The sequence below is a fragment of the Euprymna scolopes genome, chromosome 37 (assembly GCF_053919585.1).
Source record: "Euprymna scolopes isolate OS-2025 chromosome 37, ASM5391958v1, whole genome shotgun sequence".
Taxonomy (NCBI): Eukaryota; Metazoa; Mollusca; class Cephalopoda; order Sepiida; family Sepiolidae; genus Euprymna; species Euprymna scolopes.
Window position 1 is genome coordinate 28,481,846 of NC_136518.1, and position 25,167 is coordinate 28,507,012.

At 36.2% G+C, this 25,167-nt stretch overlaps 1 protein-coding gene across 1 annotated transcript in view; it reads left to right on the forward strand.

The window, feature by feature from the left end:
* The window catches only part of LOC145261114 (phosphatidylinositol 4,5-bisphosphate 3-kinase catalytic subunit alpha isoform-like), a 310,781-nt gene that overhangs the window by 248,116 nt on the left and 37,498 nt on the right, over window positions 1-25,167 (forward strand). The window contains exons 18-19 of the mRNA XM_080119338.1: window positions 14,000-14,078; window positions 14,300-14,470. Of these exons, the coding sequence (XP_079975464.1) occupies window positions 14,000-14,078; window positions 14,300-14,470 (250 nt within the window). The remainder of the gene's footprint in view (window positions 1-13,999; window positions 14,079-14,299; window positions 14,471-25,167) is intronic.

The window sequence follows — 25,167 nt, forward strand, 5'->3', positions numbered from 1 at the left end:
TACTCAAATCTGGGAAACAAAATAGAAATAACAAATCCAAACAAAGAAAATAATATTCCATCCAGAACAGAACCATTAAAAAAATTATCACAGAAACCAACAAAACAACCACCAGAAATTAATAAAAACATAAGCAATGATAAAACAGCAAATAAAGAACGTTCCAGAAAAGAAAACCAAACAATAGACACTCAAAATAGATTCCAAATTCTAGAAAAAATGGAAACCAAAAACACCCTAGATAAATGGAAACCGAAAACACCCTAGATAAAAAAAAGAAACCAAACACAAGTAATCAAGAGGGAAAAAAAATGAACAAGAAGCCAAAACAGCAACGTCTCAAGCAAGATCCAGATCGACGTCCAGATCCAAACAAAAAAAAGAAACAACCTAGCAAAACACTTCACCAAAGACACAAACTCCAACAAAAGATAAACCCTCTACTTCTAAAGAGATGGAAATAGAGGAAAATTATTCATCCTCATGGATAGAAATAAAACGCAATAAATTATCCAATGGAATTGTTGTGGAATAAGATCTAACTATAATGACCTTCTTATACTTATCTCACTCTTCAACCCAGCCATTGTTTGCTTACAAGAAACCTTCCTACAAAACCACCATTTCAAAACACCAAACTATGAACAATACAACTATTTCCATAACACAGGCCTTCATGCTAATGGAGGCACCTCAATTCTTGTAAGGAATAACATACCTCAAAGCAATTTCTCTGTCAAAACAAATCTCCAAGCAATTACAACTCAAGTTACATTACACAAAACAATCACAATCTGCTCAATATACCTCCCTCCTCATGAACCAATAAATGAAAATGAACTAGGAAGTTTAATAAACCAACTACCTTCACCATTCATTCTTCTAGGAGACTTTAACTGCCACAGTACGTTATGGGGATGCGAAGTCACAAACTCAAAAGGAAACAAAATTGAACAATTAACAAAAATTACTCCTCAATCAAAAAAATCCCACATACTTAAATCCAACAAACGGATCAACTAGTGCCATTGATCTTACCATGTGTGATCCATCAAGTTTCTTGGATTATACATGGAGCACTTACAAAGAACCCTGTGGAAGTAATCAATTATAATTACATTACAGTAACTCCATCCAAAACCACATACCCAGGTGGAACACAAACAAAGCCAACTGTGCTGAATTTAAAGAACTTTGTTCACTAAAACTAACAGAATATCAAATCCAAACAATAGAAGAATTCACGGAAGTACTCATAACAATAGCCAAAAAATGCATACCCAAAAATTCTCCTCCTGGAAAAAAAAAAACAAACCATGGTTCAATCCAGAATGTAAAACAGCCATTAGACAGAGAAAGGCAACCTTAAGGAAATTTAAAAAACAACCCACAACGAACAACTTCATAGAATACAAACACCAAAGAACTAAAACTCGAAAAACAAAGAATGCAAAAGATCCTGCTGGCAACAAATTGTTAACAAAATCAATATCACCACTAAACCCAAAACAGTCTGGGAAATGATTAGGAAAATAACTGGAAAATATAATCCGAATCCAATCAAACACCTTTTCACAAATAAACAGAAAATAACTGATAAAAAAAGATATTGCTAACACACTAGCTAAAACCTTTGGCGGAAACTCATCATCAAAACACTACAATAGACAATTCCAAATACTTAAGAAACATGAAGAAAAGTACAAAATAAACTTTACCTCCAAAAACCAAGAGCCTTAAAATGAAATCTTCTCACTCAATGAACTAGAAACCGCCATAGAAAAATCCCATAACCCAGCTGTAGGACCAGATGAAGTGCACTACAGCTTCCTTAAAGAAATTCCACCAGAATCATTAAAACTTCTCAAAATTTATAATAAAATATGGGAAACAAAAGATTTCCCAACTTCATGGAAAAATGCAACAATAATCCCAATACCCAAACTGGGAAAAGATACATCAAACCCAGAAAACTACAGACTAATAGCTCTCACAAGCTGCCTATGCAAAACGTTTGAAAGAATGATTAACTACTATCTTATATGGTATCTAGATGACAAAATAATTTCTGAAATAACAAAAAAATCGAGGATGTATAGACCATCACTAACCTCGAAAATTATATCAGAGAAGCTTTTATCAATAAGGAACACTTAACATCTGTTTTTTTTTTTCGATCTTGAGAAAGCATATGAAACTACCTGGAAACACGATATCATAAAAGATCTCCATAACATCGGACTAAGAGACAGATTACCTGAACTCATAAAAACTTCCTAACAGACAGATCTTTCCAAGTTCGCATAGACTCAACTTTATCAGACCCACAAAATCAAGGAGTGCCCCAAGGCAGCATATTATCAACAACTATCTTTAGCATAAAAATCAATAACTTTATAAAAGAACTCTCTCCTGATATACATAGCTCCTTATATGTAGATGACTGCTCAATCAGCTACAGATCTAAATACACTCACACTATTAAAAGAAAACTACAACATAACAAATAAAATTAATAAATGGGTAACTAAAAATGGTTTCAAATTCTCCAAAACTAAAACAAAATGCATCCATTTCTGTAACCAACGCAAACTCCACCCTGACCCAACCTTACAGATTGAAGGCGAAAAAATTCCATTCGTAAATGAACACAAACACCTGGGAATCATTTTTGACAAAAAACTAAATTTCATTCCACACATCAATCACATTAAAACCAAATGTAATAAAACATTACAACTCCTACGAGTCATCGCCCATACAGATTGGGGAGCTGACAAGAACACACTACTCAAACTATATAGAGCATTAATTAGAGCAAAAATAAATTATGGTAGCTTCATATATCAATCCATCAGAAAGTCATATCTAAAAACCCTCAATACAATATGCCATTCAGAACTAAGACTAGCACTAGGAGCATTTCCAACCTCCCCTGTAGAAAGCCTGTATGCAGAAGCACATGAAACTCCTCCAATGCTCAGAAATCAAAACCTTGGTCTAAAATACTACACAAAACTCACAGCCAATCCCACTAACCCAGCACACAATAGCACTTTAAATCCAATCAGTAAACACCTTTTTGATCAAAAAGAAAATGCAATCAAAACCTTTGGACTTAGAATAAAATCGATTTCCAAAGAAGCAAGTCTACCCATAACTAAAATTCACGAAACTGTCCTACTCAAAACCCCTCCCTGGAAAATCGTATCCCCTAACATCGACCTAAGTTTAAGTAAATATGAAAAGAAACATACTCATCCAATAACTTATCATGATAATCTCGATAAAATCAAAGAAAAGTATCCAGACCACATACACATCTATACAGATGGGTCTAAACAAAATAACGCAACAGCCAGTGCAGCAATACTCAATAAATCAATCAAAAAACAATCAAACCTCCCAAAAGAAACCTCAATCTTCAGTGCTGAAATACATGCTTTAATCCTAGCTCTCAATCTAGTCTCCAATAACAGAAAAAACAAGTTTATAATCCTTTCAGACTCCCAATCTACTCTAAAAGCGATTAAAAATAAAAAAGATGGACAACCCCCTAATCGCAAAATTATTCCAAAAATTCACTGAACTAAACAGTAAAAAAAGAAATCATTTTCTGTTGGATACTGAGCCATTCTGGTATTAAAGGTAATGAATTAGCAGATTCAGCAGCAAAAAACACCTTAAATCTCCCAATCGATGCAAATTTTAAAATTCCATACATAGATCTAAAAAGACGTATCAACGCATATACAACAGAGAAATGGCAAACCTACTGGAATGAACACCCTAACAACAAACTTCATGAAATCATGCCAAAAATCAAAAAACAAGAACAAAATACGAAACTAAACAGAAAAGAAGTCAAACTAACAAGAATAAAAATAGGCCATACTCACTTAACCTACTCATATCTCCTAAAAAAAAGAAAACCAACCCATCTGTATACCTTGTCAAACACCACTCACAATCAAACACATATTAATTGAATGTACTGATTTTGTAACAGTAAGAAATCGATTCTACAAAGAAAACAATATTATTTATAAATATATATTTATATATTTTATTCGATAAAAACAATCCCCACACCATACTCTCATATGTTAAAAAAATTGGCCTTTATAAAATTTTTTATAAAGAACCCTTTATACAACAGTCCTGGATATGACCTTAAACTATATCCGATGGTGAGGCCCCACCTTGCTGGCCTTGGAGAGTGTGGAGCCACCTTTTAATTGGCATTGCTCCCAGGTCCACTCTGACTCGGTTAGGGTCCCAACTATGGGTTAAATAGAATCCGACTTAAAAAACAAATATACTCCATTAAAAATCATTCCTCAAAATAACTAGATTCGGCATTAAATAACCTGAAAAAGGTTGACATGCCGTAAAACAAAAACAACCAACCAACCAAGCCACCTCTCTCTCTCTTCTAGAATCTCTGTTCTTAGTAGAGAAACTAGTACAAAGCTTAAAACCAAACTACCAACCATGAGTAAAAAAAATAACCCAGTGGAACTGCCGTGGTTTGAAAGCAAATATGAGTGAACTACAACTATTAATAACACATAAACAACCTACAATAATCTGCCTCCAAGAAACTTTTCTGAAACACGACAGCATCAACATCGATTGGGGTGTAAAGACACCAATAAAAAAGGTAGAACAATAGAAGAGATCAACGAAAATGATATATATACCTGCTCCACCTACATATGTCAATCCATCTAATGGAAATCACTCTGCCATTGACATAAGCATGTGTAACCCCACAATATATCTGGATTTCGTTTGGAGTGTACAGAACGATACCTGTGGCAGCAACCACTTTCCAATCCTAATTGAAACCCCTGAACCTAATAGTTAAAAACATCCACAATCCACTAAACAAGGCCAACTGGCAAATATTTGAGGAAAAATGCAAAACTAGGTTGGACCACATCGAAACTAACCCTGACACAATAGAATCACTAATAGAAATAGCAAATAAGTGCATCCCCAAAACTCCAACAACTAATAAACACAACAGACCTGGTTCAACACTAAATGCCAAAAAGCTATCAAACTATGGAAAGTTGCCCTAAAAAAATTCCAGAAACAACCTACTTCAAATCTTATAGAATACAAGCAAAACAGAGCTAAAGCTTGTAGAGTTATAAGAACAGCAAAAAAAGAATGTTGGCAAAATTATGTCAGTAATCTAAACTCCTCCACTGAACCAAGAGTAATATGGGAAATGATCCGAAAAATTACAGGCAAACAATCCACACCAATCAAACACCTTGTCATAAATAACTCTAGCACAACTGATAAAAAACTATAGCAGACTTACTAGCTGAAACCTTTTCACAAAATTCTTCTAATCAAAACTACAGTACAAAATTTACAGCAATCAAACAAAATGCAGAGAAATATAAACTCAACTTCAAATAAAAAAATCTTAGAAACTCCTTCCACTAACTGAACTAAAAGATTCCATTGAAAGATCCCATAACACTGCCGTAGGACCAGATGAAATTCACTACGAATTCCTGAAACAACTACCTACTGAAACACTAAAACTCCTATTAAGAATCTTTAACAAAATATGGACAGAAGGTGAAATCCCAAATATATGGAGATTGACCACAATATTAGCAATCCCCAAACCAGGAAAGAAAAAAATCTTAAACCCGCAAAACTATAGACCAATAATTTCACTAACGAGTTGTTTGTGTAAAATAATGGAGAGAATAGTGACAGACTACTGTGGTATTTAAAATCCAACAACATTATCTACAGTGCGGTTTTCGTAACAAAAGAAGTACAATTGATCACCTGATTCACCTAGAAACAGCTGTAATAGAAGCATTTAGAAGGAAATAACACCTCTCAGCAATCTTCTTTGACTTTGAGAAAGCATATGACTCTACCTGGAAATTTGGAATAATGAGAGATCTTAACGACCTCAATCTAAAAGGCAGACTACCACAATTTATAAAGGGTTTCTTATCAGATCGCAAATTTAAAGTCCGCATTGGATCAACCTACTCAGACAAGAAGGGAGTATACTATCTGTAACCTTGTTTAGCATTAAGATAAACAACATAACAAAATGGCTAACTCCCCGTGTTGATGGACCTCTATATGTGGATGACTTCCTAATATATTGCAGGTCAAAATATATGCATATCATAGAGTGCAAGCTCCAACAATGCCTAAATAGATTCTGACAAATGACGAAACTCAATAACGACTCTTGTTTGAAACTTAAAAATACAGAAATTCCTATTGTAGACAAATATAAATTCCTAAGTTTGATATTTGATAAAAAAACGACATTCATCCGCCACTCGAAGAACCTGAAAACAAACTGCAATAAAAGACTGCAGCTGCTGCATGTTATAACGCACACAGAATGGAGTGCAGGTCAAAAAACCCTCTGAAACTATACAGATCATTGATCAGATCAAAACTTGACTATGGATGTTTTATTTATCGGTTGGCTAGGACTTACTTAAAAACACTAAACCCGATCTGCCATGGAGGGCTGAGACTGACGCTAGGAGCCTTCAGGACGTCCCCAATGGAAAGTGTACACGTAGAGGCCAATGAGATACCAGCAGATATAAGGAGCCATAAACTAGCTATCCAATACTATATACTAAACTAAAATCATATCCAAACAATCCTGCATACAATGTCACATTCCATCCAAGATACAGTGACCTATTCGAAGCAAAAGAAAAAGCTATGAAAACACTACAAGAATCAGATAACAACCAAAAATATCCATGAACATTGTCTGAAATTCCACGTTGGATACTAAAAAAAAAAAACCCAAAGTGATCCTCAAACTAAATAAACTCCCCAAGGCAAAAACTCATCCTAACACCTACCAGGAAAAACTCCACGACATATTTCTAGACTACCCCAATCATCTGCACATCTACACAGGTGGCTCTAAGGACCACAACAGGACAGCATGCGCAGCTGTTCTGAATGGAACAACCCACCAGAAGACACTACCAACTGAAAGCTCCATTTTCACTGCAGAAGTCTGTGCTATCGACCTTGCTCTCAATATCCTAATAAAAAACAAACAAGAAATTTATAATTTTTTCAGATTTGCTCTCTGTTTTATTATCATTGAATGATATAACCCATTAATCACCAAACTATTGAACAGATTAAACTCAATGACTACCCACAAAAAGGTAATCATGTGCTAGATTCCAAGCTATATCAGAGTGAAAGGTAATGAAAGAGCAAACTTAGCAGTCAAATCCACTTTAAACCTAAACCCTGAAACCATCAATATTCCTTACAGACTTAAAATACAAAACCAATAAACTGTTTTATACAAAATGGCAACAGCGCTGGAATAGTAACACAAATAACAAGCTCTTCCAGATTAAACCCACCTTGGGAGAATGGGGACCATCTCCACAAAAATCAAGAAAAGAACAAGTGGTTATAGCCAGAACACACATTAGCCACACAACCTTTACTCATTCCTACAAGCTTAGGCAAGAGCAACCAACACAAAAGAACAACCACCACAATACCTAACATGTTAGACCTGCACAAGAAAACATATCTTTGTGGGATGTAGAGTCTACGCTACCGTGAGAAAATATCACCTAAAATCCAACAATATGAAAGATATTTTTAAAAACACCTGCACAGACAACATTCTCTCATTTCTCAGAGAGATCAAACTATACCTAAAAATATAACATCAAGCCCTTTAAAAAAACTTTTTTTTTTTTTTTTTTACATGGGTGTCACCACTTATCAAGGCCCAGAGGCCACTCAAGGATAAGGGTTAATAGGTATACATTAGTCATTGTGATTTTAGCATAGTAAACAGTGGGAATTTTGTAACTTGGATTACTTAGGGGGACGATTCAATTAGAACTTGTTCACATTGGACTTTTTCTTTTTCTTTTTTTTTTTTTTTTTTCATAGGTATCAACACATTATCAAGGCCAAGAGGCCACTCAAGGATAAGGGTTAAAGAGTGTACAGTAGACATTGGACAATATAATAATCATTAGTAATGAAAATTTGTTAAATTTGATAACTTATATGGAACGGCTCATCAAGAACTTATTTACGTTAGACTTGAAGACAACCATATTGTAGTCAGCCGGAAATTAGGAAAACGGAAGGCAATTCCACAGGCGTGCAGTTCTAATAAAAAAGCTTTGTTCATGGAATCTACGTTTAGGTTTAAGCACAGATAAAGAGTGGGGGGAATTATTGATAGTGTTTACAGCTAGACGAGTGTTTCTTGTGAAAGTTTTGCGAGGGGGGACCATAGATTGAAGCTCAGTCGAACACTTTCCATGAAAATAACGATACATCAGAGACAAACTCGCAACATCTCTTCTGTGAGATAGAGGTTGCAAGGAAGAGAAAAGGACATCTCCTACGAGGCTACGAAGTCTATTTTGAACTCTATCAAGGCAGGACAAGTCCTTTCTAGCAGCTCCTGCCCAGATGTGGCAACAGTATTCCATCCTTGGACGTACCTGGCTCTTATATAGATAGAGAATTGCATCAGCAGTGAGATATCTACTGGATCAATAGAAAGATCCCACCATTTTTCCAGCGGCCTTGACAACAGATTTTATGTACGTGTTCCATTTAAGATCAGGAGTAATGGTCAAGCCCAGAAGCTTGTCAAAACTTGAGGCCTCCTGAAGACGAGAGCCATTCATTTTAATTGATGCCAGATGGGGATCAGAATGTTGATGATGTAAAGATAGAAGCTTGGTTTTAGATGCATTAAAAGTAACCAGCCACTCCTTTCCCCATTGTACTACATGCTCAAGATCAGAGGAGAGAGAATTGGAGAGAACTTGGTCGTTTACTGTCTTAGATGTGCTACCATAAATGGTAGTGTCGTCAGCATAAATGTCTACAAATGATGTAAGGATGTGATTTGGAAGATCATTAATGTAGATCAGGAAAAGAGTTGGGCCCAGGATGGACCCCTGAGGGACACCGGCATTAATACTGTGAGCTTCTGATTTTTGCCCTTCAACTACTACTCTTATGAACCTATCAGAAAGAAATGATTTAATAATTGAGAAGACATTTCCAGCTATACCATAGCTAGAGATCTTATGAAGTAAACTTTTATGCCATACCCTATCAAAGGCCTTAGATATGTCAAGAGCAATTGCCCTAGAAAGGTTTCCTCCGTCGAGAGATTTGCTGATCCTATGAGATATAACTGTAAGCACATCTGCTGTAGATCTAGCAGAACAGAAACCATATTGAGTGTCACTAAGAAGGTTATTTTTGTTGAGATGGTTGATTACTTCTGTATTTAACACAGATTCCAGCAACTTACCCATGACACACAGGAGACTTATTGGCCTGTACTGAGAGGGGGATGAGCAATCACCTGAATTCTTAAATACAGGGCATACTGATAAATTTTCCAGGGAGATGGGAAACTATTCTCCTTCAGACAACGTTTAAATAGTTTTGTAAGTATGGGCGCTAGTTCAGGTTGAAGTTTTTTGAGTACTATAAATTGGAATACCGTCCGGGCCAGTTGCTTTACTGGAATCAAGGTTTTTGATTAGCTTGACAACATCACGTACAGATATACGTATATCACATAGTGTGTTTTCAGATACAGGAGGAAATATTGAGGGTTGGCGGCCTTGATCGCAAAAGGTAGAATTAGCTGCAAAGTTCTTGACAAAGAGTTTGGCTTTGTCTGATGCTGACGAGATTACCTCAGGTCCATTGATGATAGTTGGGATGGAGCCCACGCTTCTGTTCAGAATTCTGTTTGCTATTTGCCAAAACTGGTTGGAACCAAGCCGCTGCTCAGCTACTTTGGACTTAACAGATTGAGCATACAACCATCTTGCGCTCTTTATTACTTTCTTACAATGGTTGCTGGCAGTCCTAAAAGCGGCTTTAGTTTCCATACATCTATTACGTTGGAAACAGTGGAAAAAGTGATTTCTGTGCGCAATGGCAGCAGCACATTCTGGAGAGAACCATGGCTGGCTGTTAGGTTTTTGCTGAAACTTTTTCGAGAGTATGAAACGATCAATACCTACAATTAACCATTCCGTCAGGTCTAATACTATAGAGGACACATCCTTTTTAAATATGGAATGCAGAGGTAGATCAGTTATAAATGTACGGAAGCTATCCCAGTCAGCCTTAGTGTATCGATATACTGTACGATGAAGAGGTACGTCTGGGGACTTATTACATTTCATTTTTATCTTAATTGATACAACAGAGTGGTCGGAAGATCCAAGAGGCGACAGAACAGAAACTGAACATAGTTCAGGGCAAGTTGTGAGAAAAAGGTCTAGTAGGCTCGCATACTGGCCGTCATTGTCGGGCACACGGGTGGGTTCCTGAACAATCTGAGTGAGGTCATAGGCAATGGAGAAATCATGACAGAACCTCCCCTCATCATCGGTCTTGTTTGAGTGGGTCAACCATTCGACATTGTGAACATTGATGTCTCCACATACGTGAATGTTAGCTGAAGGATAAGCAGATAGGACTTGGTCAATTTTCTCAGATATGCTTTGAAAGATAGTAACTCCGCTGTTGTGGGGGCGATAGAGAGTAAATATAAATGCAGTAGTGTGAGCTAAAGCAACCCGGAACCACATATAGGGTAAGTTAGGATCTTCCCTGGAGATATCCCTACCACATGGAAAGCTATCTTTTATATAGGCACATATTCCATGCCCATGGCGATCTAGGGGGTCAGATTTAGAAGTTAAGTTAGAGTATCCTGTAATTGCAAACTCTTCTAGGGAAATAGCCTGTCCAATGCCAGTTTCACTTAAAAATAAAAGGTCTGGTTTAGCCTCCTGTAATTGGGTTTCAACCTCTGGAAGGTTAGAACGTAGACCCCTGATGTTAGAGAAGGAGACATGGTAGTAGGGGTCTACGTTGGAAGTTGGAGAATCGGGTTTAATCGTGTATTTTTTCTTGAAACTTGTCATGATGAAATTTTGAAATTTGTGGACTAGGTCGTCAGAATTACTTAGAGCAGGATAGAGAGGGGAAATTAAGAGAGAAAAAGAAACAAATTTTTTTTTTATTTGTAGCTAATGATAAGGTAAAGCCGTAACAATTACCCACTAGTATGGCATCGAGAGGCCCCACCAGAAGCTACTGCATGGTCCAGAATCCATTCACCAAATGGCAATACAGCAGCCCCAGTACTTTGCACCTGCTGATAGGACAGCCTCTTTAGTGGTTAATCCAAGGTTCGGGTCCCTGACTATCAGGCGGATAACGTCAGCCCAGACAAAACGTTTACCTCCAGCACCCTTACTAGTGACATGGCTACAAGGATAGACATAGAAACAGAAAATTTCCGCCATCTCAGCCAACTGTTCGCACAAAATACTGCCAACCTAGAAAACAGCTTTTTCTTCTCCCTTTGTCAGAAAAATCACTCATTAAAAAATGAGGACTGAGGGACAAATAAGAAGAAGCAAGAGTAACAGAAGCTGCCGATAACGCATCCACAATCTGTTTTCTACTCTCCATTAAAAAAACAAAACAAAAAACTATTAAGTATTGTACTTAAAAAGTCCAACGGACGTGTTTAAAGGAAAGTATGGTAATAGATTACCCTCACACGAACTAAAAATGAGTACAATTCGTAATCTATTTTTGCAATCAACTCGGTAGATAAATAAACATTTATGTACGAGAAAAAAAAAAAAAAAGCTAGCATTTAATAAAACAGAAATACACAAATTAAATACTGAAATAAAACTTTCAATTAAAATAGATAACCTTGTCTCCATTCAAAAAAAAATAATAAAAACTAAACAACAAAACACATTGAAACAAATAAAATAAATGAAAACAATCTTCAGCATTAAATAACCCAACGAAGGTCAATATGCTGGTTAAATAAACCAGTCAATCATCTTTCCTCACTAAGTGTAATTTTATGTTTGCAAAACTATATGCAAACAATTACAAGAATTTGAAAGTGAAAAAAAAAAAAAATTCTAATTATTTTCAAATTTTAATAGAATCTGAATCTTTAATTGTATCAGAATTTGAAATTTAGAAGAGAATCGGTAATTGTATCGGAATTAGAAATTTAGAAGAGAATCGGTAATTGTATCGGAATTAGAAATTTAGAAGAGAATCGGTAATTGTATCGGAATTGGGGAAAATTTTGGAATCATCCCATCGCTAATTATTAATACAAAAAGCTTGTAGGAATTCTCCTGTAAGAATCTCTTTTCCTTCCAGTTACAGGAGTTGAATAGGAATGACTGAAACCCTGCTAGTTTTCTTCTTTTCAGGCTGGGTAACAAATTTAACTTCTGTAGCTCTTACAGAAGCAGCCCCCCCCCAAAAAAAAAAACAAAAAACAAAAAAAAAAAAAACACAATCTGTTCTGGTGATGGTGGTCTTGAAACAAATAATATTTCCGTTGTTGGGGTCTTTCTCTAAAGGAGAAAGGTCCTGAACTGAAGAAAACAGGCAAAGAACCCACCCTACTCAAACCTCCTCTCTCTCTCTTTTGCTCCTTCTCCTTCACTCCTGTCCAAACTGCTATAAAGGAGAGGGTAGTAACAGGCAAGTCACAGCAGATGACTCATACTAGCTACAAGCAAAAAGGACCAGACTCACCAATACTTTCTCTGTACTACTTGATGGCTGAGAGGGTTAAAAAATAAAATTCTTAAACTGTTGCTCTTTTTTTTTTCTTTTTTTTTTTTACATAGGCATCACCACTTATCAAGGCCATTGTACTACGTGCTCAAGATCAGAGGATATAAAAATAAAATAAATAAAACAAAAAAAAATTTATTTCATTGATTTTTTAATTTATTTTTCAAGATGCAAAATAATTTAGAACATTAAGTGGATATACAAAAATTAAAAAACAAACAAAACCTTTCATTTGTCCTTCGTTCATACATCACACCAATTCAACTGCCTGTTCACTGCATTGCTATGCCCCTCTTCTACTCCTTCATATAATTATCTTTGAGATTCTATTTCACAACTTTATTTGGCATTAAAAAACCTGTAGATTGTTAATATACTGTAACATGATGATTATTTTCTTAAAAAAAAAAAAATAGAAAATAAAACTTGCATTTTAATTGTTCTAATTATCTATAATTTGCAAACTTCTAAAGAAAAATATAACAGTAAACAGCTAATTTTGGATTTTTATTTTTTAATATTTAATTAGTTTTGCAAATTCACTTTTATATAATGTTCTTTATATCCCTTTTTTGTAAATTATGTATAAGTCTCGTTTTTATCAATATCATTCTCTCTGTTTATGAAATTGAAGGAAGAGATAAAAATATTGAAATATTCCATTATAAACAAAAGGAAGTATTACTAGAGGCAGTAATACTATTTAACTTACAGTTGAAGAGAAAAAGGTAAAGATAACAAGCAGAAAGAAGCTAATTTTGAATTTTTATTTTTTATTATTGAACTAGTTTCACATTTTCCTGATTCACACAATTACAGCCAAGCTCAATGGATGACCCAATGGACCACATTTTTTCTAGTAAAATATTACACTTTTTGCTAATTAAATAGAGATATTTGTTGACTGTTTACAGAACAGTAAAGTTTTGATTTGCACATGAAGAACTCTATCCGCATTGAGGAGCTGTAGATGACTGGTTAGACGACAAAATACTCAACTACCGCAGTTTTAATACAAGATGATCACTTCATGATGATACAGATTTTTTCATTTTTATCATGTTTCTCGTGTATCTATTTTTTTTTTTTTTTTTTAACTCAGCCAATTTACATTTGCTCCCAAAGTAGCTCTTACTCCGATCCTGTGTCTAAAATGTTTCTCACAAATTAGCTTTATCTGCATAAAATTCTCTTCTCTTCTCACATGATGGATAATCTAATGGTTGAACATTTTGATGGATTGCAAAGAAATGTGTGAGCAAATCCCAATTATTTAAATGATAATAAATTTGAGCCACTTTTTATTTTTCAGATTTAAGGCAGGACATGCTGACACTTCAAGTCATCAGAATTATGGACTCCATATGGAAAAATGAAGGTATAGATTTAAGGTAAAGGAAATTCTGTATTGTTTATATTCTTCCATCTTCTTTCGTTTGCTTCTATCACTTTGTTCCCCTTGTACTTACCTCACTTTCTTCATCTCCCCACTGCCTGATGCGTTGTTTCCAAACTGCCTGCCACCTCACTTGAAAAGAGTTGTGATGCAACAAATGCATTTTTTAATGTTTTATTTTCTCAATTTCTTTAGAACAAATTGTTTTCTTTTCAGAATGATACCTTATGGATGTCTGTCAACTGGAAAAGAGATGGGACTCATTGAAGTTGTTCCTGCTGCTAAAACTGTGATGGCTATTCAACACAGGGGAGGTAAAGCTGCTTCAATGCAACTAGACAGTTCACAGCTCCACAAATGGATCAGAGAGCGTAATCCGAAAGAGCAGTAAGTACATAAAAATGTCATCCGACTATAAATGATGCTGCTAATTGGCTGCATAATTATTGGTGTCATTTTCTCTTTGATTGTGTCCATTGAAGCAAACTAAACAAGAAATAAATTTAAAATTTGTGTCATTCATGGGTGAAGACTACTTTTGTATAAGAATCATCTCATCTAATTTTATTATGTAGGGGTAGGCTGTATGAGGGCTTATTTGCAAATTCATGAGTGCAGTCTGATTTTGGATAAATTTTGGGATAAGAAACATGAATCCCCCCCCCAAAAAAAAAAACTGCTAAAAGAGCCATTTTCGGTTAAAATCGTCAAAAAAACTAAAATTCATAAATTCTCTCTTCATTTATGCACTCACTCTTAAAATTATTTTTAAATGAGTTGTGTAGCAAGAACTTATCATAAATATCTTTGAAAAGTAATTTAAAATTGAAAATCCCACCAAAAAAGGCAGAAAAAGGTCAAAATTTGACAATTTTTCAGTAAATTTGTACATGTTATTGTAGTAACCGCTCACTTGTTGATTTCAGAGCAGTTCTTATAATTGGATTACATCAAAGAAGACACTAGAAAATCATTTGAGCACTATTCAGTTCCATTAATAAGGCTACATAGGGTTATATCTTTTATGAAAAGCCCCCCCCCCCAATCTATTAAATATTTGTACTCTGTGATAGGTTGCTAACATACTATGATGCAGCTATCGTGATATTTTCGGTATGCCACAAAGTAAGCAATGCCAAGATGATAAACTCAGTCGGAAGTAATTCCAATGCATTGATCAACATGTGGGAGCGTGTGTTTGTAATGAGCAGAAATGCTTCAACCATGTCATCGCTAATCTAAATAGAAAGACATCCAAAAAAAAATGGAGGGGGGTGGGGCAACCACTCATGGTCAAGCCAGAAAAGGCGTTGAACAAGGAATAGAGGGAAACCATCTTCACTATTTGTTTGAAAGGAGATTACCCCATAAGTAGTCGTCTCTATATTGGTAAAGATATGGATGGATTGAGCAGTCAGGAAAAAGTTTTTTACTATGATCAAAGAAACAAGAGAATGTCATTTGAGTGTAGAAATAGACAATGAGTGGGTCGAGGAGCAATTATAGTTGATGGAGCTGATTGCTCAGCAAGAAAGAAATTTGAAGAATGATCTGCCAATCCCACTAAATGACAGTTGTGATGTTGATGGTGATGTCACTGAGGACTTATCAATTAATCGTTCAGGTTTTCTCAGAGTCCCGGTGGATGGCATGACCACTCAAACAGATACATTGAATATGATGTTTCTACCAGATATCAGAAAGTCATGTAATGGTTTGTCTTCCATGAAAAACGCAATTGTTGCTGTAAGTGTGAACTGTAATGTGTCGGCTAAAATGGCTATTTTAGCCTTCAAACTTGTATGCAATCATTTCTACAAATACACCTTCCTAAAGAGGATGCCATTGCTTGACTTTTTCCAAAAATTCCTTTTGTATCTTACTCTAATTGACACCAAAAATGAGACTGCACTCATGAATTTGAAGAGAGACCCTACTTTTTGACTTCATACAGCCTACTTCTATATCATGAGCATTCCTCAACCCAGATTTCTATTAAAATATACAGTTCTTAGATAATATTTACAATTTTCAATATTGTATGTAGAGAAACTGTTTTATTTTCTAATGATTAATGAACTTTTTATGCTGCCAAATTAATTGAAAAATATTTATATAACTAGCAGAACCCGTTAACCAGCTTGCCCGGTGGAAGCATACCCCCTCCTTCTTAAAAATTAAACTACCGTTGTTCTTGATGGTTAATCCCCAATGTCCCAATGTTAAGAATGAGTTTCAGAACCTTATGTTAAGAACGTTGTATGGAATAGACACAACCAACCTCGCCATGCTTTTGGAATAGACACCCATTTTGTGGAGGGGGAGGGTGGCTGTTCAAGTATATGGCCCGAGTTCAACCTTGATATGTTGCCAGCATACCAACTCACAAAGACTCTAAACCACACAAAAAAAAAATTGGAGGTGGCTGGCAGTGTGGTGCACTTTTTTTTATTGCGCATGCATAGAACAGTGAATTACAGGGCATAATGCATGTCATTATATCACGCAATCTACTTGTGTTCACCAAAGTTAAAATAGATTGTCTTATTCAGCATAGTCTCTGATGCTACCAGATCAGGCTGTCTATTGGCTTCCTGAGATGAAATGCACCTACATCGATTTTCTGTTTTTGTTTTCTATTCTCCTTTGTGAAACTTAATTATGTTCTGAAAAAATAAAAACACAAACAACAGCCCCATTTCCCCCTCCCACTCTCCTTTCTTTTTCTATCCCTACTATCCAACCCCGTCGGTGGGGCATAAGAATACACCGACTGCCCCCCTGCAGAGAGTAAAAACCTCTCAATGGGGCAACCTGTTGGCCGACCCGTAATGCCTAGGTAGGGATCCTGGTGGCTGAGTAACTGATACCTAGGGAAAACAAAGGTATCCGTTGCAACACTCCACTTTGGCCTCATACTGGGCTAGACGGGCGATTGGATGGGCCCGATCCAATCAATCAGCTGATCACGTCAAGCTCAAAACCTGACTAACATAACAAGAAAATCCACTCGCACTCCCCACCTTTTTACAATAAACAGATTTAGAAAGCGTTGGCTCATGAGTCAATCAACTCGCTGGACAAATGGACTTATCACGGCTAAAAAACAAATATTCTTACTAAAAAGAGGCTTTTGAAAAAAAAATTTTTAGTAAAAATGTGACGAACTACAGGTGCTTAGGTCCACCAACGAGACGAGTATACCTCCCATGTATCCCTGTTGCTGTTGAGGTGAATGCCCCCCCCCCAACACCTCCTATATAGGGCTCCGGGGTGGGTGGGGAACACGAGAGAAGAAAAATTACGAACTACAAAAATGGCCCACTATAAGCCACAAAAAAGAAGTCATTCAGAATTTTATGATCTGACTAGCTCAGACTCAGAAACTGAAATAAACAAACAAACCTTTCAGAGATTTGTTGTAATAGAAACAATTGAAGGAGAACAAATAACAAAAATGTCTCCCTTCAAAATAGAAAGAATACTATCAAAAGCAATGAAATCAAAAACTGTAAAAAAACAAAAATGGCACACTGTTAATCGAAATAGCAAACTAGAAACAAGCAACTGAAATTTACAAATGGAAACTTTTCGATGATTGAAAAATAAAAACCTACCCACACAGAACATTGAACACGAGCAAAGGTGTAATCAGGTGCCCTGAACTAGCCCTGTGCCTCTTAGAAGAAACAAAAAATAATCTTAAAAATCAAAACGTCATTGATATCAAAAGAATTCAGACAAAAACAAGATCTGGCGAAATCATAGACACAAACACTTACATATTAACATTTGATACTCCTCAAATACCTAACACATAAAAATAGGATATGAAAAAATAAACACTGAAATTTACATACCAAGCCCATTCAGGTGTCACAATTGTCATCGATATGGGCACCATAAAGATCAATGTACATGACACCAACTTGCATGAGATGCGGAGGCAAAGAAACACATACTGATTGTCAAAACACACCATCAAAATCATAGCGCAAACTCAAAGGAATGCGAAAAATGGAAAAAAGAAAAAGAAACTCTCAGAATAAAATACACCAAAAATACAAGTTTCCAAGAAGCCCATAAACTAGTAGAAAACACAAAATACTCTAAGATAACAAAAAGAAATACACCTTGAACCAAATAATAATATAACAAAAACAAATCCCTCAAACACCCAAATTGAAGTATTCATGAAATTCCTCAACGAAATGAGAGAACTAATAGAAGACTTCAAAAAAAAACATCAAACCGTCACAGAAAGTAAAGATTTTTTAAAGAATATAACCGAAATAAAACAGTCCCCAAACTAAAACTCTACCACAAAAACCTATTAAACTCCAAACAACAGCATCCATAGAAACAACCCCTACGACAGAAAAAATAATAAACAGACCCCAAAAGAACCCCACAAGACCGCTACCAATAAAAGCAAAATAAACAGATCCCGCTCAACCTCTAGACCCACCGCGACGCCATTCGCGATCTAAAACCCGAAACACCCAAGCAAACATCGAAAATATGGACGTAAACATAAACACCAACATTCCAAAACCAGAAAAAGACAAATAAACTATGGCTCATAAAATACTTCAATGGAACATAAGAAGAACAAAACCCAACTTTGAAGAAATATTACTCCTTATAAAAACTTTCTGCCCTGCTATAATTGCCCTACAAGAAACCCACCTAAAAGAAGATAATACAATTAATATAAAACACTACTGATCATATAACTACATAAACATAGCTACAGGAGGATCATCACTACTTATAAACAAAAACATCCCACACAGTGAAATAAACCTAAAAACAAACATGCAAAGCTGTTGCAATAACCACAACATTCCATAAAACAATAACATTCTGTTCACTATACATCCCACCAAGTGAAAGAATAAAAGAAACTGAACTAAATGCCCTAATCCAACAACTACCAAAACCATCTATACTAATGGGGGACCTAAACGGCCACAACAAACTATGGGGTAGTACAAGAAATGACAAACGTGGTAAAATAATCAAAACGCTACTTAACCAAAATCAATTATGCCTACTCAACACCAAAGAAAATACATATCTACACCCAGCAACAGGCACTCTCATCTATTGATTTAGCAATTTGCGACCTAACTCTATTTATGGACTACAACTGGAAAACACATGATACATGCGGAAGCGACCACTACCCAATTATATTAGAAAACAAAAACCCAGAACCAGATGACAAACCCTCCTGTTGGAATTTAAAAAAGGCAAACTGGGAAAAATTCCAAAACTCCTGTAAATCTAGACTGATACCAGAAGCAAACACCCAGACAGAGGATCACATAATATATTTCAACAATACACTCCTTTCCATTGCAAAAGAAAACATACCAAAAAGTTCTCCCCCTACAAAACTCGGCAAACCATGGTATAACAAAGAATGCCAGAAAACAGTGAGAATGCGACGTGCCAAACTAAGAAAATTTAAAAAGAATCCAACTAAGGAAAACGTAGATCAATTTAAAAACAGCAAAAGCAAGAAAAATCATCAAAGAAGCAAAAAGGAAGACCTGGAAAAACTTTTTTTTTTTTTTTTTTTTTTTTTTTACAAAGGCATCACCACGTTATCAAGGCCCAGAGGCCACTCAAGGATAAGGGTTAAAGAGTGTACAGTAGAAGTTGGTCAATATAGTAATCATTAGTAATGAAAATTTGGTAAATTTAATAACTTATATGGAACGGCTCATCAAGAACTTATTTACCTTAGACTTGAACACAACCATATTGTAGTCAGCCGGAAAGCAGGAAAACGGAAGACAATTCCACAGGCGTGCAGTTCTAAGAAAGAAGCTTTGTTCATGGAATCTATGTTTAGGTTTAGGCACAGATAAAGAGTGGGGGAAATTATTGATAGTGTTTACAGCTAGACGAGTGTTTCTTGTGAAAGTTTGGCGAGGGGGGACCATAGATTGAAGCTCAGTTGAACACTTTCCATGAAAATAACGATACATCAGAGACAAACTCGCAACATCTCTTCTGTGAGATAGAGGTTGTAAGGAGGAGAAAAGGACATCTCCTACGAGGCTACGAAGTCTATTTTGAACTCTATCAAGGCAGGACAAGTCCTTTCTAGCAGCTCCTGCCCAGATGTGGCAACAGTATTCCATCCTTGGACGTACCTGGCTCTTATATAGATAGAGAATAGCATCAGCAGTGAGATATCTACTGGATCGATAGAAAGATCCCACCATTTTTCCAGCGGCCTTGGCAACAGATTTGATATACGTGTTCCATTTAAGATCAGGAGTAATGGTCAAGCCCAGAAGCTTGTCAAAACTTGAGGCCTCCTGAAGACGAGAGCCATTCATTTCAATTGATGACAAATGTGGATTAAAATGTTGATGATGTAAAGAGAGAAGCTTGGTTTTAGATGCATTAAAAGTAACCAGCCACTCCTTTCCCCATTGTACTACATGCTCAAGATCAGAGGAGAGAGAATTGGAGAGTACTTGCTCGTTTACTGTCTTAGATGTGGTACCATAAATGGTAGTGTCGTCAGCATAAATGTCTACAAATGATGTAAGGATATGATTTGGAAGATCATTAATGTAGATCAGGAAAAGAGTTGGGCCCAGGATGGATCCCTGAGGGACACCGGCATTAATACTGTGAGCTTCTGATTTTTGCCCCTCAACTACTACTCTTATGAACCTATCAGAAAGAAATGATTTAATAATTGAGAAGACTTTTCCAGCTATACCATAGTTAGCGATCTTATGAAGTAAACTTTTATGCCATACCCTATCAAAGGCTTTAGATATGTCAAGAGCAATTGCCCAAGAAAGATTGCCACCGTCGAGAGATTTGCTAATCCTATGCGATATAACTGTAAGGACATCTGCTGTAGATCTAGCAGAACGGAAACCATATTGAGTGTCACTAAGAAGGTTATTTTTGTTGAGATGTTTGATTACTTCTGTATTTAACACAGATTCTAGCAACTTACTCATGACGCACAGGAGACTTATTGGCCTGTACTGAGAGGGGGATGAGCGATCACCTGAATTCTTAAATACAGGGCATACTGATGAGATTTTCCAGGGAGATGGGAAATTATTCTCCTTAAGACAACGTTTAAACAGTTTTGTAAGTATGGGTGCTAGTTCAGGTTGAAGTTTTTTGAGTACTATAATTGGAATACCATCAGGGCCAGTTGCTTTACTGGAATCAAGGTTTTTGATTAGCTTGGCAACATCACATACAGATATACGTATATCACATAGCGTGTTTTCTGATACAGGAGGAAATATTGGGGGTTGGCGGTCTTGGTCGCAAAGGGTAGAATTAGCTGCAAAGTTCTTGACAAAGAGTTTGGCTTTGTCTGATGCTGACGAGATTACCTCAGGTCCATTGATAATAGTTGGGATGGAGCACATGCTTCTGTTCAGGATTCTGTTTGCTATTTGCCAAAACTGGTGGGAACCAAGCCGCTGCTCAGCTACTTTGGACTTAACAGATTGAGCATACAACTCTCTTGCGTTCCTTATTACTTTCTTACAATGGTTGCTGGCAGTCCTGAAAACGGCTTTAGTTTCCATACATCTATTACGTTTGAAGCAGTGGAAAAAGTGATTTCTGTGCGCAATGGCAGCAGCACATTCTGGAGAGAACCATGGCTGGCTGTTAGGTTTTTGCTGAAACTTTTTAGAGGGTATGAAATGGTCAATACCTACAATTAACCATTCAGTTAGGTCTAATACTATAGAGGACACATCCTTTTTAAACATGGAATGCAGAGGTAGATCAGATATAAATGTACGGAAGCTATCCCAGTCAGCCTTAGTGTATCGATATACTGTACGATGAAGTAGTACGTCTGGGGACTTATTACATTTCATTTTTATCTTAATTGATACAACAGAGTGGTCGGAAGATCCAAGAGGCGACAGAACAGAAACTGAACATAGTTCAGGGCAAGTTGTGAGAAAAAGGTCTAGTAGGCTCGCATACTGGCCGTCATTATCGGGCACACGGGTAGGTTCCTGAACAATCTGAGTGAGGTCATAGGCAATGGAGAAATCATGACAGAACCTCCCCTCATCATCGGTCTTGTTTGAGTGGGTCAACCATTCGACGTTGTGAACATTGAAGTCTCCACATACGTGAATGTTAGCTGAAGGATAAGTAGAAAGGACTTGGTCAATTTTCTCAGATATGCTTTGAAAGATAGTAACTCCGCTGTTGTATCAAAAATACATGAGAACATCAAAAATAAATGAGAACACCAAAATCAAAAAAGTATGGGAGATGCTAAGAAAAATATCTGGGGAAAACAAAGACCCAATCAAATACCTTACTTGCAATAACATAAAAATTACTAACAAAGAAAATATTGCAAACAAATTAGCTGAACAATTCTCCATAAACTCCTCATCAAAAAACCAATCAAAGAAATTCCAAACCCTAAAACAGAATGAAGAAAAGAATTAACTTCAAATCAAAAAACGAAGAACATTACAACCAACCATTCAACAGAACAGAACTAAAAGAGGCAATCCAAAAATCTCATGATTAAGCAGTAGGCCCTGACAAAATCCACTATCAATTTCTAAAAAACCTACCAAAACCATCTCTCAATTACCTTCTACAAATATACGACATATGGATGAATAATAACATCCCCAAAACTGGAAAGAAGCTATGAAAGCAAAAACCTGATAACAGAATATCAATCAGGCTTCAGAAAAAATAGAAGCCCCATCGACCACCTAATCAGATTAGAAACATTCATCAGAGAAGCTTTTGCCAGAAAAGAACACCTAATAACAATCTTTTTCGACCTAGAAAAAGCATATGACACTACTTGGAAATATGGCATTAAAAAAGACCTATATGAACTTGGATTTAGGGGCAGAAGGCCAGAATTCATTTGCAATTTCTTAAATAATAGACACTTCAAAGTAAGACTAGGCAACACACTCTCAGCCCAAAAAGAACAAGAAATGGAGGTACCTCAGGGTAGCATCTTATCCGTCACCCTTTTCAACATAAAAATAAATAAAAGCATTGAAAACATAAACACTGGTACTAACTGAGCCCTATACGTGGACTTCTTACTCATCTACTACTGATCAAAATACATAACCACAGCTGAACGAAAACTGCAACTTTGTCGAAATAAAATAAACGAATGGGCCATAGAAAATGGTTTTAAATTCTCAAAAGAAAAAACAAAATGCATCCATTTCTGTAAACTCCAAAGAACTCACCATAATCCCATCCTAAAACTGGATAACAATATCATCTCTGTCGTTGAACAACACAAGTACCTAGGCGTAATATACGACAGGAAACTGATCTTCATACCTCACATAAAAAATCTAAAAACAAAATGTCATAAGGCCATTAAACTGATCAAAGTCCTAGCCCACACTGACTGGGGCGCTGACAAAACCACACTACTTAAACTATACTGTTCCTTAATAAGATCCAAGCTGGATTATGGATGCTTCATATATGGGGCAACCAGAGAATCATATATAAAAGAATTAAACACAATGCGCCATCAAGGCTTAAGACTCTCGGAGCCTTCACCAGTGGAAAGCCTATACACCGAGTCTAACGAACCTCCACTGACACTTAGACGGAAAAAACTAGCCCTTCAATACTGCTTAAAACTCTCATGTCCATCAAACCCTGCAAACAATTGTTTTCCACCCACAACACACAAACTTCTTCAATGGGAGAGAAAATATTATTAAACCATACAGCCTACATATAAAAGACCTTACAGAAGCCCAAATAGATACCACAGAAATCCATGTTTCCCTCAAACCAAAATCTCTACCTTGGCTAATTAAACAGCCATCGGTAAATTTAAAACTCAAGAATGTAACAAAATCTCCTAAATCCAACACACATCCCCTAACTTATACAAATAGCTTCAATAATATATTAGAACAATATCAAAACTGGACACACATCTACACAGATGGCTCCAAAGAACTAAAAGCTGGAAGTCTAGCCATATCTAACATTATACTACAAAAACGTCGCCCAGACAACTGCTCAATTTTTAGTGCTGAATCAACAGCCATAGACCTAGCTTTAGACATCATCCATAAAACCAAGTCAAACAAATACTTAATATTATCTGATTCACTTTCAGTCTTAACGTCATTAAATAACAAAAACTTGAAAAACCCCTTAATCATAAATCTCCTGGAAAGAATCACCTCCCTTTCCAAAAACACTGACGTCGTATTCTGCTGGATTTCCAGCCACATAGGACTCAAAGGCAACGAAAAAGCTGATACAGCAGCAAAAAAAATCTTTAAAAATGAATATCAGCAATACAAAAGTACCTCACACTGATTACAAACCTCTAATCAACAAATACATCACTTCCAAGTGGCAGGAGTCATGAAATGCCTGCAAGAATAAAAAGCTCCAGCAGGTGAAGCCCAACCCCAGGGAAAAGAACGGAGGGCGGGACCTCTAGCTGGGAGAAGACAAGAAGAGAAGAAACAGTAATGACAAGACTTCAAATAGGACACACCAGGATCACTCGCACCTGTTAAAAGACGAAGAGGCCCCATTCTGTGTGCCATGTCATGAGCTTTACACGGTGAAACATATCCTGATAGACTGCGTAGATCTCCAGCAGATACGAATGAGGTACTACCGTGAGGGTAGTCTAAAAGATCTTTTTCACGTAGTGGACCCTGGCAATATCCTGAAATTCCTAAGAGAAACAAGATTATATAACAAAATTTAAAACCCTAATAAATAACAAACAAACATAACCAAATAATCACTTCAGAAAAACCTAAAACCCAAATAACAAACAAAATACAACCAAAACAACCTTTCCAGCAAAATCAAATTATCTAATGAACAACAAACAAACCTAACAAAATAACCTCCTCAGCATTAAATGACTTACAAAGGTTGATATGCATAGTCTAAAACCTATCAAAGTTGTCAGTTTAAAGGAAATAGGTAAAAAAAAAAAAAGTTAGTGTCTGAAAAGAGAATTAAACAAAAAAGCAACTATACTAAAAAGAAAACAAAAGACAATATATAACAAATAAGTA